The 15,616-nt window shown below is 31.9% G+C and overlaps 1 protein-coding gene across 1 annotated transcript in view; it reads right to left on the reverse strand.

Annotated features, from left to right (window-relative positions):
- Nucleotides 1–4,387: 4,387 nt before the first annotated feature.
- The window catches only part of LOC127729657 (integrator complex subunit 5-like), a 36,269-nt gene continuing 25,040 nt past the window's right edge, over nt 4,388–15,616 (reverse strand). The window contains exons 12-22 of the mRNA XM_052237506.1: nt 15,372–15,480; nt 14,265–14,449; nt 13,699–13,895; nt 12,328–12,446; nt 10,622–10,819; nt 10,056–10,309; nt 9,271–9,341; nt 7,113–7,261; nt 6,183–6,287; nt 5,621–5,663; nt 4,388–4,529 (exon numbers count right to left, since the gene is read on the reverse strand). Of these exons, the coding sequence (XP_052093466.1) occupies nt 4,402–4,529; nt 5,621–5,663; nt 6,183–6,287; nt 7,113–7,261; nt 9,271–9,341; nt 10,056–10,309; nt 10,622–10,819; nt 12,328–12,446; nt 13,699–13,895; nt 14,265–14,449; nt 15,372–15,480 (1,558 nt within the window). The 3' untranslated portion in view covers nt 4,388–4,401. The remainder of the gene's footprint in view (nt 4,530–5,620; nt 5,664–6,182; nt 6,288–7,112; nt 7,262–9,270; nt 9,342–10,055; nt 10,310–10,621; nt 10,820–12,327; nt 12,447–13,698; nt 13,896–14,264; nt 14,450–15,371; nt 15,481–15,616) is intronic.

Genomic DNA, 15,616 nt, shown 5'->3' on the forward strand with positions numbered 1-15,616 from the left:
ATTTCAGGATAAAAACAATATATGTACATTGTCGGAAAATATAAAATTTATTTGTACTCGCTGCGAAACAGGAGAAAAGCTCGGCGAGCCTCACTTTTCGTCCTGTTTCTAAAGCTCATACAAATAAATTGATATTTTCCGACAATGTACATATATTGTATATGTTCCTGCTTAATAATAATACATTATCAAACGAGACAAATCCATATCACAATGTCATGCAGACTTTTTAAGTTGTATCCGTGTGGATAATTGTGACACCGCTTAAACTGGCTCTACGATGACTGGATGATTTTGGTCTGGCCTGCAACCACTAACACACATAAAAGGACAATATATATGACGAAAAGTTCACTACTGACTAACTGTGGGAACTAACTCTTGCAACAAAATGGCGTATAAGTTCTAAGTTCAGCATTGGAAACAATTTACAGAGATGATACTGCTTATTGTAATACTAAACTCCATACTGGTAAAACGAAATAATAATACGATTTAAATACAAAAATAAAAAAAAAAAAACCTGAATGGACTTAAACATTTCTCTTAATCGATTGAAAAATAAAAAGAGTTAGTTTTCTTTGTTGTATTTGTGAAGTGTGGGTCTTTTCGTCCTCTTTTGTTTTTGCCATGGCATTGTCAGTTTGTTTTTGACTTATGAGTTTTGAATATCCCTTTGATGTCTTTCACCTGTCCTTACAGGAGTTATTCCCTTTGCTAGCAATCACATGCCTACATTTCTTGAAACATATTTTATTAGAAAATAGTTTTAAAGGGGACAAAATTGGAGTTATTGCCCTTGTACAGATAAAATATGTGCAACATAGGGAACATTGGAATGCTGTTTTTATTATTGGCCATGATGTTTGCCTGTTTTCCATCAACTTATTGTTTTTTATTGTCCCTTGGTATCTGCTTCCTTTTTGTACTTTTAATAATTTAGGGTTAACAGACGTGAGTGTAAAACACGGTATACCACAGGTAATAGAAAATTTAAACGCCATGTTTGGGTTTGAATTGAAGTTTAAAACTCAAAAGGTTTTAATATATATACCTTTAAAGGGGAATTAGCTATGATTTTGACAAAAAATTTAAATATGATTTTTGTTTGTTTCATACATTTATGAAAGTGGAATATAGAAATAATATTTTCCTACTAGGAGCTAGTTTGGTTCTTTTGTCAAAATAAGCTCACTGCTGATGAATTATTGGCTTGCAAGTCAATAATTAAATCTCATTTGAATCAATATTCATGATTAAAAGGCGATATGGTTGTGCATGTGCTTAGCATGTTCAGTTATTAAAACGATAAGAATGTCAACATTGAAAAGCTGAATCAAGGGAGCCACAAGGTAAAACCATTTCATTGACTGATTCCGCCCTCAAAAAAAATCATTCATATATAGGCGCTTTACATTTTTTAATCTATGACATGAAATCAAAGAAACCTGGAAAAAATTGTCAGATCAGATAGCACATGCTTGTGTGTTAATTTATATCAGTTTGAATGACCACTAGCAGTTTTTAGAAGTAATAACACCACAAGGCAGTAGCAAGCGAAATAAATCAGTGAAACATAAGTTTGTGGTCTGTTTGAATAATATCTTAACACACAGATAAAACTTATGTATGAAACATAATCACAAACTTTAACAATTGCTGATGTGACAATCATCATGCTGAAATTTATGTATTCAATGACTATTGTCTGTTAAGACATATCCTCCAAAAAAGATTGAGTGTCTATATTATTCAATATAAAAATAAGTAGATGTGGTATGATTACCAATGAAGCAACTCTCAACAAGAGACCAAATGACATAGAAATTGACTAAACTATAGGTCACTGTACGGATTTCAACAATGATCAAAACCCATACCGCATAGTCAGTTTGTTTTCTGTGTAGTGTTTGTCTGTTTTTTTAAACTCCTGATTTTGATTGCCCCTATGTTATCTTATCCTCTGTTTTTTTTAACCTCCTGATTTTGATTGCCCCTATGTTATCTTATCCTCTGGTTTTTTTAACCTCCTGATTTTGATTGCCCTTTGATTGCCCCTATGTTATCTTATCCTCTGGTTTTTTCAACCTCCTGATTTTGATTGCCCCTATGTTATCATATCCTCTGGTTTTTTTTAACCTCAAGATTTTGATTGCCCCTATGTTATCTTATCCTCTGTTTTTTTTAACCTCCTGATTTTGATTGCCCCTATGTTATCCTATCCTCTGTTTTTTTCAACCTCCTGATTTTGATTGCCCCCATGTTATCATATCCTCTGTTTTTTTTAACCTCCTGATTTTGATTGCCCCTATGTTATCCTATCCTCTGTTTTTTTAACCTCCTGATTTTGATTGCCCCTATGTTATCCTATCCTATGTTTTTTTAACCTCCTGATTTTGATTGCCCCTATGTTATCATATCCTCTGTTTTTTTAACCTCATGATTTTGATTGCCCCTATGTTATCTTATCCTCTGGTTTTTTAACCTCCTGATTTTGATTGCCCCTATGTTATCTTAGCCTCTGGTTTTTTTAACCTCCCGATTTTGATTGCCCCTATGTTATCTTATCCTCTGGTTTTTTTAACCTCCTGATTTTGATTGCCCCTATGTTATCTTAGCCTCTGGTTTTTTTAACCTCCCGATTTTGATTGCCCCTATGTTATTATATCCTCTGTTTTTTTTAACCTCCTGATTTTGATTGCCCCTATGTTATCCTATCCTCTGTTTTTTTAACCTCCTGATTTTGATTGCCCCTATGTTATCATATCCTGTTTTTTTAACCTCATGATTTTGATTGCCCCTATGTTATCTTATCCTCTGGTTTTTTAACCTCATGATTTTGATTGCCCCTATGTTATCTTAGCCTCTGGTTTTTTTAACCTCCCGATTTTGATTGCCCCTATGTTATTATATCCTCTGTTTTTTTTAACCTCCTGATTTTGATTGCCCCTATGTTATCCTATCCTCTGTTTTTTTAACCTCCTGATTTTGATTGCCCCTATGTTATCTTAGCCTCTGATTTTTTCAACCTCCTGATTTTGATTGCCCCTATGTTATCATATCCTCTGTTTTTTTAACCTCCTGATTTTGATTGCCCCTATGTTATCCTATCCTCTGTTTTTTTAACCTCCTGATTTTGATTGCCCCTATGTTATCCTATCCTCTGTTTTTTTAACCTCCTGATTTTGATTGCCCCAATGGTATTTTCTGTTTTTTTAACCTCCTGATTTTGATTGTCCCTATATTATCTTATCCTCTGATTTTGATTGCCCCTATGGTATCCTATCCTCTGTTTTTTTAACCTCCTGATTTTGAGTGCCCTATGTTATCCTATCCTCTGTTGTTTTTTTAACCTCCTGATTCTGATTGCCCGCCCCTATGTCATCTTATCCTCTGGTTTTAAACATACAAATTAATTTTTATTGTCAAAAACCTTCCACATAAAAATCTGAGGCAGCAACTGCCTTTTCTGACTCATGGCTAGTTACAGTAGTGAGCTCTCATAAAATTAATACAAAAAATGGTGATTATAACATGAAAACAAACTATCTGTAACTGCTGCTCAAAGCCTATCTCCAAGTAAAACTTCCTTGTAAAAGGGCTCAATGAATAGCCACATATTTATAATTTAATAAACTGTTGACACAGAGATATGTCTTGCCAGTTTATCATTTTGATAATAAAATGTGAATGTTGAAATTAAAATTCAATTGTTTAACATGTAAATTATGGAAAATATTCAGTCAATTGACCATGACTGAGGAGGAAAAGGGGAAGGCAGGTCCAAATAATGTCCATGGAAATGAGATGTGTCAAGGCTTATACAACTTCATACCAAATATCATTGACTTATCATAAGTGGTTCTCCTTAAACTGACCTAATCACAGAACTAACAAATTGTTAATGCTGCACCAATTGCGACTAGAAACAGTATACTGTAAATTCAGAAATTATTACGAGGTTTTTATTAATGCGAATAATGTGATTACTTGAGTATCGAAATAATAAAAACTTGCATTCTGATATCAAATACATATATCTGTATGTAGCTTTTCCTAAAATCGCAATAATCAAACTCGCATTTTTGTTAATTCTTCAAAAATCGCAATTATAAATGCACACAATAATTTCTGAATTTACAGTACCTAAGTGTTGCCTTTTGACTCAGTCAAGGGGATACGAAATGAATTCAACCCATCTCAAACTTGGTTATTTACATTTTTTTTATATATATTTAATAACAACAAACATTTTTGCTCTGTTACAAGTCTAAGAAGTTCCTGCTCAATTAATTCAACCCATCTCAAACTTACTGCCAAGAATAGATATCTTATGAAAGGAAAGGTATTAAAGTAAACACCCAATCATTAATACAAACATAAGAAATAAATTTAATAATTTTAATCGTCCATTTTGTTTTCAGATGGTGGCATTGTCTCATGAAAGAATCTGGAATAAATGTGTCCCATTCTGTGGATATCTTTATGTAGTATGGATCTTACAGTGACTGTATGGCGTGGTTCACAAACTGGAAAATACAAAAACATTATTGTAATACACGATATACAAAGAATATGTATTTATGAATTCAAGATATGCTGGATGGTATTGTTTGAAAAGGTAAAAAATTTCAGTGGAAATTTAACTTTGTCAATCAGGATAGTCAACAAAATAGTAAACCATATCACATTTGTTATAAAATTGGTCTTACGTTGAAGAAGGCAGGCACCGTAATCTTGAAAGTTCCTTTATGTTTTTTTTAGTTTGGTTGCTGGCTGATTGTAATATACTCAACATGTCCTGTTATTCATAAAAGAAAGGTCGAAACAACATCTCACAGAAAGCGTGAACAACATTGAAAATATACAATGAACATTTTTGCTGTGTTACAAGTCTTAAGAAGTTCCTGCTCAAAAATTGGCACTCATAGTGTATCAATCTAAAAATCAATGAGATTTATTTAGTATTTTGTTCATAAAAATATAGTTTCGGCTTTTAACAATGTTGTGATGGTAGAGTGAACGAGAAGTTGGATGCAATGTCATTTATGTCTAGAAAATCTGAAACAACTCAACATCATAAAGTTACTGACCATATAAAACAGGAGCTGAGAGGAATGTGTTGAAAAATACATTAACATTGGATTAAACAACATTTCTTTTTTTCAAATGACAGTGTCTGCCTGGCAAATCTGAAACTCCCTTACACAGTGCAACTCAATATAATAAAGTAGCATACCAAATTCCAAATCATTCCTTATTACAAAAGCTGGAAAAATGTGACAAAAGTTACATGCTCAGTTGGTTTAAAAAAATTCATCCAATTGAGAAAAAAAACTCATCAAGATACCAGACTTATAACTTTGTACTGCAGACACACTTTTCCTCCACAAAAGACTAACAGTGATGATTGAATCAAAAAAGTTAAAAGGCCAAATCAAGTATGAAGTTGTAGAGAATTGGGGACCCAAAAATTCTGTGAAAAAGAGGTGAGGAAGATACCAAAGGAATAGCCAAACTCATAAATCTAAAACGAAAAATGACCAAAAGAAAGTGACTGCAAGAAAAGGGTAGACTATTTTACATTGGCACACAAGAATATCACAATTAAATAACTGACCTCTTTTGTTGACTTCTTCTGGATCTTCAGTGGGAGGATTCTCCTGCAACAAAAATCATTATTTTACAATTGAACAAAATCCTATAAGATTTTATATCAGTCTTCCTTAGATCATTATCTTTTTGTTGCTTGTGGGGATGATATGAGCATTAATTAAAACTCTGTAAGTTGTAATCAATTTTTTACATTCAGGTAATAGACTGCATAATGAAGTTAAGAGTTGAGACATATATACTAACACCAATATAAGATTACAAACGAGTGTTCCACATACACATAGTGTTGGATTCTCCAAACAGTCATCAGATTCATATCTATTAAATGTCGGAACAGAACTAATCAATATAACAGCATCAGTCTTCTGACTGCTGATAGAGGAAAATTAGACAAACATTGGACAAACAATCCTTACATCTGATAAACAAATATTCAACATTTTCCTGCAACTTACATTTACAAACATAGATCTGCATATAAACTTATGCATGTTAGAATATTTCTGCCTCCTACTTGTCAGATAACTTGTCCATATAAGGTCTCAATGCTTATAAGTAATTATTACCTTTATGTATTTCCACATTTCCACCAAAAGTAAATATGCTTCATAAGAAGTCACCAAGGGAAATAACTCTGATATAAACTTGAGTGGTGTTGGTAGGAGTCGACTCTATAAAAGAAACAAATTTAAATAATATGCCATGAAATGATATAAAAGTAACATATTATTTATCACTCAAAGATAATTTGATTAAGAAAAAAAAATATAATTTTTTACTAGGATTTCCAATTAAATACTGTGCAAATGAACTTAAATTGTGCAAAAATTTGTGGATGATTTGTGTGCATCAGTTAAGGCACAACAGGATATCATGTGACTTAATAACAACAATTGTGGAAGCTATCAATGCAAGAAATAGCATGTCCAAGTCTCACTCCAACAACTTTCATGGAGGGTGAGACAATATTTGATTTACCAATTTACAGATTGCCACTATCTTGCCTATTAATTTCTAATCACACTAAAATGAAATGCACCAAATTGTACACATTTCCAACTACCTGTTATTTGATAAAACAAGAACTGGGAGCTATTGCTCACTAATGATACCCCACTTTAAGTTTTCAGTTATCAGGAGGTTGAGGGGAAAAGAATATGAAAACTCATTACACAATAAAGCATGTTTAAATGAAGTCTTATAACAAATTTCAGGGAGCTCTTATACATGGTTTCCATAAACAGGAAGTTGATGAGCAATGAATTTGAAACCATCTCACAGTATAGCATGCTGACATGAAGCCATATAACAAATTGCAGGAATGTCTGAATTGAAGTTCCTGAGAAAAATGCAACAGTAATTTTATGGGACGGACAGGCAGATCGACAGACAGACATACAAACTGACAGGGGTAAAACCTTCGGAGTGAGGGTTTAAAAAAGCATAGCAAACATTAAACAATGATTCATTCCTGTTATTTTTAAAGTTTCTTTTACCTTTGACAAACATCTAACAAGTTTACAACATGCCTCCATCTGCCTTGGTGAATGACTGGCCTGTTTCTGTCTGCAACTTTCAAAATAGTTCATTAAAGAAGCTGTGATGGATTTCAACACAGGAGAACATCTACACATTGCTAGTGGACCTGAAAAATACAAAGATTTTTATCTAGAGAAAATTGTGAAACAGAGAATGATAATCTCAATAACTCTATATTTCTAAAGCACAATATACTAATTATCTTGATATTTTCTGTTAGATTTTACACCAGAAACCTTTAATGTGTTCAGCAATTCTATGGTAAGTGGTCATTTTGATTCTATTTTATCAAATCTTTTAGTTGTTAATCATGTTGATAGCAACATTGCTCAGGCATAACTAAGTAAATCAAAGAAGTTGTCTGAATAAAGGAAAAAATATTTCAACTTTTAAATGGTTTTAGTTGTCACCTTGAGAAACAAATCCACTATGGTTTTTAAATCAATACATCTTATGTATAGTTCGTCACATAGTGCTATATATTTTGTGGGGATTCAAGCAATTTACAGAAAGCATGCTACTGATGATTCATTTCTAAAGCTAAATTTCTTTAGTTTTCTATTTCATTTATAAAATAAAGAGCTGCGTCATGAGCACATGATACACCCGTCACTTTTTAAAACGTCATATCAGAAATTTATAAAAAACTACAGGGAGGTTAATTTAATAGATATAAAGCAGTCAACAAAGTTTCATGAAAACTGCTCAAAGCACTTTTGAGTTATTGTCCGAAAACTGGAAAATTCCCCCTTTTTTTATAAATCAAATCCAATAACTAGGAAACGTTAAATCTAAAATTTATAAATATCGAAAGGGAGCTTATGTCAATAGATATTAACAATTCACCAAAGTTTCATGCAAATTGGTTAAAGAGTTATTGTCTGACAAATTGACGACGGACGACGGTATACCATAATACGTCCCATAAACGGGCCTATAATAATAAACAGGCGTGTAATAAAAATAAGGAGATGTGGAATGATTGTCAATGAGAAAACTATCCAACAGAGACCGAAGGACAAGGATGCAAACAACTATAGGGCACTGTAGGGCCTTCAACAATGAGCAAAATATATACACTACAGAAAGCAATACAAGGCTTCAATCTGACAAAAAGCAAAAAATTACAAAAAGAAAACTAACAGCCTGATCTTTGGTAAAAACAACAAACTGAAAACAAATATGGCAGACAGTAACCAACAACTCATGAATTGCTACAGGCACATTAAGAATGTGGCAGTGTTATTCATTTTTGTGAGTGCTCAACCCTCCCCCTACTCTGGCAATACTTTTTAATTTCTAGATTTCATATTCACAACAACTTTAAAATTAAACAATTTTTTTAATACAGTTAATATTGATATAAGGGGCAAGGTGCTAAAAATTGAAAATGAACTGCGAAGTGCTGACGATTCTTTCTTCAACTTATGATTTATGCTTTAAAACTTTTTTTTATCTTACATAAGGAGTTTGCACTGCAGTTAACTGCTGAAAACTTTTCAGCAATTGTTCAGACAAGGACAAGCAATAAAAGCATATTATTTGATACACCATTCAGTGGCACTCCCCAGTAATGCCTTCTAGAGGTTTATGATATACATATGAAGCATTATTGAAATCTAGAAAAAGTGTTTGCTCATACTGGTCCTAAAAGGTCATTTTGAACTTGTTGTGAGCTCTCACAGTTACTTAAGTTGAAGAAAAGCAATTAAAGCCCTGTTTCTTTTCTTTTGGTTTTGTCAAGAGCATGTAGGATTTTTTCCTTTTAAGAACTAATACACCATATCTTTTCTTTTCAATTGCATCTGCTTTATAATTTTAAACATGGCAACGACAACAAATCTTGATTGTGATAACAGGACTACCCCACATTACACACTCTTTTCCAATTCTCAATCTATTGATACTGTTTTAAAGTTGTTTTCTTTTCTTTTCTTTTTTTTAATACAATAAACACACTTTAATAACACCTGGTATATAATAACCCTAATTAACCTAGGAACCCTTGATAAGGGACCCCTGTTAAAACACTAATTCTCATTTCCCATGGACAAAACAAATGTTTGTTTCTTCACCTCTTAAATGAGACAACAATTTTGATCTGTATCTACTTACTTGATGAATATAAATCAAATACATCCCATAATACTTGGTTATCTTCAAATATCTTCCATACAAACAAATCTCTGAAAAATAATTATGGTTTACTGTGAAAATGAAATGGCCTTTGACCTTTCAGAACAGCAATGGGACAATCACTTTTTTCCACTGCAGAATTTCATTCATTCATTCATACTCAGCAACTAGAAAAAAGAATTCAACCAATTGCAAAATAAAGATTGTGGTAAGTTTAAAACAGGTACAGTGCCCTGAGTACAGTGTAATAAATACATGTTGATCATGTTTATTCATGAGTTGATCACAAACTCTCAAATTTGAAATCACAATATTAATATATACCTATAGTAATTTATAAATTAGAATCCAACTTATTTAAATGATAGATTAACAATCATAGTATTATGAAACTATAAGCCATACTGTGGATTCATTATCATTCTTGGGGTACACATTTTGGTTAGTATCTTGAGTACATGTATAACATGTATATTTAAATGTTCAACGAAGTATAAATTTTCTATAGGATTGTTTAAAGCCTTTGGCAAAACCACAAAATCAAATATCCACGAAAATACAATTTTTCTCAATCCATGAAAACTTGTACCCACGAAAATAAATGATCTCACAGTACTTCTTTAATGGGAAAAAATCATGAAAATCAAAGAAAAGATGACTTCCAAGAAAACAGTGAAAATAAAAATATTTCACATGAAACCTTTAAAAATATTTTTGCTGTGACAATTCACATATGACCCAGGACTGTAAGTTCAAAGAAATACCTTTCAACAGTTATTCTAATAGAGTCTTCCTCAGGCCAGAATCTATTATTATACAACACATCTGGTGTAGCTAATTCTGTGATCAGACTGCCAACCATTCTACATAACTCTGCTGATAATGTGGTCCTTCTTTTTCTAACAGGGAACATGTTATCTGTTTCCATTGGTGTATGAACTTCCTCTGTGCCCTGGGCTGTCACTGAACATGCTGCCAAAAGCTCCACTAAGCACTGTTTATTTCTTATAACTTGAGGCTGAAATAAAGGGGAAGGTTTAAACTCTTGACTTTCAAGTAGTAGTAGCAGAACTTTGTATCTGTGATTGATTTTTTTAAGAGTTTTTGAAGCTAAAAAAAAACTTGAATTTTGCAATACTTAAAATGTGCTTCTATTGTCTGTCCCTATATCAACTTCCTAGAACAAAATAATGGCAGTTTGATCTGATGGTACCTATTAAACCTTAGTGTTAATTCTTACAAATCATATTTCATTTTTAAGAAGTACTTTTACGACATTGGCTTTCAAAAATTTTGGCTAAGCACTCTCCTGATGAAGTTTATTTTTTACCTGCTTTAAAACCTGCACATGTGTTCTTGGTTTCAGACCTTTTCCTATAACACCAGCATGGAATACACTAGAGTGTGACCTTGGCAAGGTCAAAGTTAAACCATGTTTCATGTTTTCTTCCTTCAGCTGAGTATATGTATCTTTCTCTGAGGTCAGAGACGATGGATCTATTTTACCACCAAATAAAATGGAAATTTCCTGAAATTAAATTTAATAGAAAAATATTGTTAATTCAGGTAATTTTTTTAAATATAATTTTGCTCTGAAATATCTTTGAAGTCTGTTTTTGTTGTAAATAACTTTACATGATTAATCATCTATAATTTATAGAGGAAAGTCCCAGTCTGATATCAATAGGCCTTTGCTTATGTTTTCTTTCAAATAATTTCAATTTCACATTTTTAAAACATCTCGATAATAGTCAACAATCTTTTTTACAAGGTCGTCAGGTTGTGCCATGAGTGCATGATACACCTGTCGCATTTTTTATCAATAATATTCAATAACTTCTCAATGTCATATCAGAAATTTGTGAAAAACTAAAGGAAGGTTATCTCAATTGATACAAACCCGTCATAGCACTTTAAAGGTATTGTCCGAAAACTAGAAAATCACCCCTTTTTTATGAATAAAATCCCATAACTCAGAAGTGTAAAATCTAAAATTTATAAAAATTGAAAAGGAGATAACATCGATAGATATAAACAATTCTCCAAAGTTTCATGAGAACTGCTGAAAGCATTTTTGAGGTATTGTCCGAAAACTGCAAAATCCGACTTTTTTAAATGAATAAAACTCCATAACTCGGAAACATAAAATCTAAAATTTATAAAAATCAAAAGGGAGCTCATGTCAATAGATATAAACAATTGACCAAAGTTTCTTGCAAACTGGTGAAAGCATTTTTGAGTTATTGTCCGGAAACTGGAAAATCTGCCTTTTTTAATGAAAAAAACCCCATAACTCAGAAACGTAAAATCTAAATTTTATAATAAACGACATGTTGACAACGGACTGACAGACGGACGGACAGAGGTATACCATAATATGTCCCGTAAAGAGGCGTATAAAAAGAAAAAAGTAAATCAATACAAAATATTAATAAATAAATATTTTGGATAACAGAAATCCTTCATCAGTATACATACAAACTTTGTCAAAAATGAATCAATACTACTATTATTGATTATGGTTCATAGTCATATATCATATCAAGTCATATGTACAGTAAATATAATTATTGCTATTTTCTCAAATTTTCCCTTAATCTTTTATCAATGGTCTTTCAAACTCAAGGATGTATCTTGTCTGTCACACATCTATGAGATTGTAGCCGAGAAGCTTCCTCTCGTTTGAAGAACTATCCATTATCTACATATATTTGTTGCAGGTTGTGTGCAAAAGTAATATATAAGCAAATGTCTCATCACAGTTTACTATTTTAGACTATGCATCCTATCAGATACTGTACAAAGGTTAGGTAATCCTTGAAATATTGAATAATTATCTCCCTTTACACATTTTTTTTCTCATTTGCATGCACTGACTGTTTCTTATTCGAAATGCTGTATTTTATTTAGTATTTTATTGTCTTAAAAAAAATCATTGTAACCATTTCTATCCACAAGGATCAATGATTGGTGAATAAAGAATTTCTACTTCTATTGCATACTACTGAAAAAAATCTGCATTCAAATCTCAATTACCTTTGTGAACAAAGCTTCAATAAAAAATCTTAATATGACCGTCTGCACATAGGAACTATTGATTAATTGTTTCATACACTGTTTACACACTGTTACCATTTCAAATGCAGTCTTTGAATCTAGAAAAAATACAAATCTAGTAAAAGAACACAATGATAAGCTTTGAAAATGTGAACAAAGATATATCTAAATATAAATTAAAAAATCAATTTGATTTCAAAAGCTAACATATTTTTAAATAACTATTGTTATATATGTATAGTAGCTAATTAAACAGGGCTGACCATTTGACAGATAATTTTTGTTCTGTTATAACATTTGAAAAATAAATTGATTTTCCTTGTATTTTCTGATTTAAGTGTACAATTGTTGGCAAAAATCTTAATCAAGAGTTTCCTTAAAGTGTACAATTGTTAGCAAAAATCTTAAATGAAGAGTTTCCTTGTATTTTCTGTAATAAAGTGTACAATTGTTGGCAAAAATCTTAATGAAAAGTTTATCAAGCAGACTCTTTATTTTTAGATTATTTTTTTCTGATTCCATTTTTGCCACTACTGAGTAAAACAAATACACGTTGTGGGTTGATTTGACATACATAAATAAAATACCAAAATAAGTAAGCAATGAACGAGGTTGTTAAATGTAATATATGCTTTTTTGTGCTTCTTTGTTAAATATTTGTTCTTTTTGTTTTGATTAAGATTGTGACACGGTGTTGACTGCTGTACCCCTATTTTACATTTTTACCTATTATATCTGTTTATTTTATACGCGCATCATTATCAATATTATACGTGCATCATTATCAATATAATGGAATTTGATGCGACTGTCTACAAGTGAGAGGTTTAGCGCTATAAAACAAGGTTCAATCCACCATTTTCTACATAGGAAAATGACTGTACCAAGTCAGGAATATGACAGTTGTTGTCCTTTCGTTTGGTGTGTTTGTGCTTTTGATTTTGCCATTTGATTAGGGACTTTCCGTTTTGGATTTTCCTCGGAGTTCAGTATTTTTGTGATTTAACTTTTTACACTAAAAATTGGCGGTATCTCTTCACTATATGTAATTAAAATGATTGAAAATTTATTATGAAGCCCAAATTAGAATTATATTTGTTTGACATATTATAAGATAGGTGCCACATGTGCAACAGGATCTGCTTACCCTTCAGATCTGAGATTACCATCTGTTTTTGGTGGGGTTCTTGTTGCTCAGTCTTTAGTTTTTTATGTAGTGATTTGTAGACTGTTGTTTATCTTTTGTCTCTCATGGACTAATGAGGTTTGATTCTCCCTTTGCTTTCTTCTGCTACTTTTTCAAACTGACCTAAGAAACTTCCTATTGTTACATGGTCTTACATAAATTACCTTCTATTTCTAATATTCTGAAGAACAATTCTGACAAGGATGAACACAATGTAAGAGTTATGGGACTTGACAGGACCTTTGGGAGTGTGACAATATTGATGATTTTGAGCATGGTAATAGCAATCTTTGTATCACTGTTTGTTAGTAAAGGCAGGAACGATTCCCACTGCTGATGGATACAATACTGGTATAACGATCTGGAAAAAAATTTATACAGATTTATATAAAGCATTTGATATATATACAATTTTTACAATTCTGATTTACATCTTTGTAATTGTTTTTTTTAGGAAAAAAAGTATGCATTAGTTGAACTACAAAAATAATTTGCGGTTTTAAGGGGATGGCATTGTAATGGCATCATAAAGGCTGTGTTACACAGAATTACACATTTTTTTAAAAAAGACATCCAAAGAAAAACATTCATGCTTTCCTAAAATTCATAAGACAAAGAGATTATGCTAAAAGAAAATAAGATGTATTTTCTTTTTCTTTTAAAGGTTTTCTGTGTTTATCATTTAAATCTAACATTAAACAAAATGCTTTCCAGTTACTTGAAAACAGACCTATATTCTTTGGCTACATGTGATGTACTCTCCCATTGGACAAGAGACAACAAGTTGCCAAGCAACTGCTTAACATTATCCATTTGTTGTGTGTTTAACATATCAACAAGTCTGTGTATTGTACAGGGTAAAACATCTCCAAGTTTGACTTCCACTGTGCTCTGTAAGTCCAGGCATCTAGATAGCTACAAAAAAATATACAAAGGATAATTAAAACAAACTCACAAAGAGCTCAAACCCACTAGTCCCATCTGATTCAACCTGGGCTTCTTGTTGTTCAATCTTTTAGTTTTCTGTGTAGTGTAATGTGGATTGTCTATTTGTCACAGTGTTGTTGATACCACTGCCAGTCCGAGGGTTTCACCAGCCCAGTAGTCAGGGTTTCTGGTTGACAAGAATTATCATTGATATGGTCATAATTATAAATTAACTGTTTACGAAACTTTGAATTTTTCGAAATATTAAGGATTTTCTACCTCAGGAATAGATTACTATAGCAGAATTTTCTACCTCAGGAATAGATAACCTTTTTCGAAATTTTGAGTCCTCAATGCTCTTCAACTTCTTTTTTTGTTTGTCCTCTTTAACTTTTTAGATTCGAACGTCACTGATTAGTCTTTTGTAGACAAAACCCACATAAAATTTAAATCCTGGTATCTTTTTGATGAGTTTATTTGTCTTTTTATGACTAATGGTTTAAGATTGCTTCATTGATATCTTCTAATACTTTTCTCTCCTAAATTGTGCAGTTCAGTGTATAGATTGATTGATTGATTGGTGTTTAATGCCACTTTCAACACTTTTGTGCTATGTCCTGGCAGTCAGTTTTTATTGGTGGAGGAAGCTGGAGTGCCCAGAGAAAACCACCAACCTTCTGTAGGAAAACCAGTGTGTAGACAATGAAGTGCCAAATAATAGCATTAATTCTTTTTATCCTGATTAAAATAATACAATTATTAAAAGTACTTCAGGGACATAGAGAAATAAGAAAATATATATACATTTGTGTAACTGCCTATGTGTGACAGGGACAGATGTTGGAAAAAACAAACTAAAAAAAACCCTAATGAAAAGGAGAATTTTGTGTGCATGTCTTATACTAATTACCTGTCTGTAGTTAGTGGCTTCAGATATAATACAGACAAGTATTTCTGATGTGCATTCCTCTCCACTGTATAATGCTACATAAGACAACAACTTCATCAGCCACAGTGATCTGAAAAATAATATAATCATAAAACATAAATAATGACAAGATAATTCAGGACATGACCACAAGGGTGTCTTCCCGATTGTCCCACTTTTTGAAATTACAGGTAAAAAAGTAATGAAATTTTGTGGGACAATCGGGA

Source organism: Mytilus californianus, unplaced genomic scaffold (assembly GCF_021869535.1).
Source record: "Mytilus californianus isolate M0D057914Y unplaced genomic scaffold, xbMytCali1.0.p SCAF_2, whole genome shotgun sequence".
In the NCBI taxonomy this organism is placed as follows: Eukaryota; Metazoa; Mollusca; class Bivalvia; order Mytilida; family Mytilidae; genus Mytilus; species Mytilus californianus.